Raw genomic sequence first — 2,500 nt, forward strand, 5'->3', positions numbered from 1 at the left:
ACAAGACCAAACTGTGTGTGTGTGTGTGTGTGCGTGTGTGTGTGTGCGTGTGTGTGTGTGCGTGCGTGCGTGTTGATTTGTGTGTGTGTTGTTGTAGCTTAGTGTAAATATGTGTGTGTGTATAAGTTTGTGTCTGTATCTGTGTGTGTGTGTGTGTGTGTGTGTGTGTGCATGTATATGTGCATGTGAGTATGTGTTTGAGGGGGTTTGTGTGGGACAAAGCTGTGTATGTGTTTTTTAAGCTTGGTGTGTGTGTGTGTGCATGCATGTGTATGTGAGTGTGTGTGTATGTAAGTGAGTGTGTGTGTGTGTGGGGGGGGGTTCTGTGGGGCAAAACTGTATGTGTGCATGCGCTTGTGGGTTTGTGTGTGTGTTGTTGTAGCTAGTGGGTGTGTGTGGGTTTGTGTGTGTGTTTTTGCTGATTAGTGGGTGTTTGTGTAAAAGTTAGTGTGTGTGTGTAGGGGGGTTGTATGGGAAAAAAACTGTGTGTGTGTGTGTGTGTGTGTGTGTGTGTGTGTGTGTGTGTGTGTGTGCGTGCATATTGATTTGTGTGTGTTTTTGTACCTTAGTCTGAATATGTGTGTGTGTGTTTGTGTACAGTGTGTGTCTGCATGTATATGTGCATGTGAGTGTGTGTTTGTGGGGGTTTGTGTGCATGTAGCTTGGTGTGTGTGCATGTTTTTGTAGCTTTGTGTGTATGTGCACAGGTGTGTGTGATTATAAGTGTGTGTGTGTGTGTTGTGTGTGTTGTTGTGTAGGGTCAGAAAGGAGAGCCGGCTCTGGTGTCTGGAGCTCTGGGGCCGCAGGGACCCTCAGGACTGAAGGTCACTATCTAGACGCTCACTAACTAGTGTACATGCTAACGGCAGATCCCCATCAGCATGGTGAATATTGATCTGCTCTCTGTGTTTGATCCTCTCAGGGTGATCGGGGTGCTCCGGGACCTGCTGGAGAACAGGTGAGCCCACGATCGTCTGATCCATTATCAATACCAGACACGTTATTGATCAGGAGTGATCCAGGCTCAGTACAGCCTGACGGTTGAGAACACACACATGCTTCTGTTATAGACACACTCTAGACACACCGGCCACTTTATTAGGTACACCTCACTAGTACCGGGTTGGACACTTTCACTTTCAGAACCGCCTCAATCCTTGGTGTTGTAGATTCATCAAGCTACTGGAAATATTCCTCAGAGATTTTGCTCCATATTGTCATGATAGCATCACACAGTTGCTGCAGATTTGTCAGCTGCACATCCATGATGCCAATCTCCCGTTCCACCACATCCCAAAGCTGCTCTATTGGATTGAGTTCTGGTGACTGTGGAGGCCATTTGAGTACAGTGAACTCATCGTCATGTTCAAGAAAGCAGTCTGAGATGATTGAGCTTTATGACATGCTGCGTTATCCTGCTGGAAGTAGTGTGTGTGTCGCTGATCTGCTCTTCTGTGTTGTGTATCCTCACGCAGGGCCCCGCGGGACCAGCTGGAGAGAAGGGCGAGTTCGGGTTCCCCGGGCGTGCGGTGAGCTCAGCCTTCATCAGCAGCTTCATTTCTTGAAGGTTATTGATATGCTGTAGGTACATTCGTGTGTGTGTGTGTGTGTGTGTGTGTGTGTGTTGCTCTTCAGGGTCGTCCTGGGCTGAATGGCCGTAAGGGAGAGAAAGGAGACTCCGCTGGTGCTCCTGTGAGTATCTCATGTGTCCGCAGGAAGTCACTACAGTAAGGCAGCGCTGGGGGCGCAGTGTGTGTTTAGTGTGGCCTCAATGTGTGTGTGTGTTATCCTCAGGGTCCCCCTGGTCCTCCAGGTCCTCCAGGACGTCCTGCAATCTTTAGCTGCCCTAAAGGAGTAAGTCTGTGTGTGTGTGTGTGTGTGTGTGTGTGTGTGTGTGTGTGTGTGTGTGTGTGTGTGTGTGTGTGTCTGTGTGTCTGTGTCTGTGTCTGTGTCTGTGTGTCTGTGTGTCTCTGTTCAGCTGTTCAGTGTTGCTTTACATCCCCACTTGTAGATGGTGTTTCCGGTTCCTCCTCGACCCCACTGCAAACAGCCCGTAAGTGTGTGTGTGTGTGTGTGTGTTTCTCCTCCTCATCGTCGTCCTCTTTTCAGCTTGCCACTCTTCCTCTCTGCAGTCTCTGTTCATGTGTGTGTGTGTGTGTGTGTGGAGGTGGTGGTGGTGTGTGGATAAGTGATGGGGCATGTGTGTGTGTGTGTGTGTGTGTGTGTGTGTGGAGGTGGTGGTGGTGTGTGGATGAGTGATGGGGCTGTGGTGATGGTGTGAAGCGCAGTGTCTGTCACCCTCAGCTGTGTGTGTTTGACTGTAGTTCAGTGGTCCGCTGTCAGTCTTTCTGCTTATAATACTGAGGCTGTGAGTTATTCTGCTGTATCTCAGTGGACTGGACTCTTCTAATAACACAGTGAAGGTGTGTTTGATCCTGTCTGTCTTTAAGTCGGTGATGGAGGTGATGGGCTGTCTGGTGTGCTGGATCATAGACTCTGC

At 49.3% G+C, this 2,500-nt stretch overlaps 1 protein-coding gene across 17 annotated transcripts in view; it reads left to right on the forward strand.

Moving 5' to 3' along the window:
• The window catches only part of col15a1a (collagen, type XV, alpha 1a), a 33,921-nt gene that overhangs the window by 24,512 nt on the left and 6,909 nt on the right, over nucleotides 1-2,500 (forward strand). For 10 of the 17 annotated variants that reach the window (XR_015524616.1, XR_015524617.1, XR_015524618.1 and 7 more), the window contains 6 exons: nucleotides 759-824; nucleotides 923-958; nucleotides 1,476-1,529; nucleotides 1,636-1,692; nucleotides 1,795-1,854; nucleotides 2,012-2,053. Coding sequence is in view for 12 of the 17 variants with exons in the window: in XM_087308965.1 (XP_087165091.1) it covers nucleotides 759-824; nucleotides 923-958; nucleotides 1,476-1,529; nucleotides 1,636-1,692; nucleotides 1,795-1,854; nucleotides 2,012-2,053 (315 nt within the window). In the remaining 5 variants the exon portion in view is untranslated. The remainder of the gene's footprint in view (nucleotides 1-758; nucleotides 825-922; nucleotides 959-1,475; nucleotides 1,530-1,635; nucleotides 1,693-1,794; nucleotides 1,855-2,011; nucleotides 2,054-2,500) is intronic. The other 7 variants (XR_015524620.1, XM_087308969.1, XM_087308970.1 and 4 more) reach the window with 1 other exon arrangement.

This window comes from Danio rerio, chromosome 24, assembly GCF_052040795.2.
Source record: "Danio rerio strain M-AB ecotype USA chromosome 24, GRCz13ab, whole genome shotgun sequence".
NCBI lineage: Eukaryota > Metazoa > Chordata > Actinopteri > Cypriniformes > Danionidae > Danio > Danio rerio.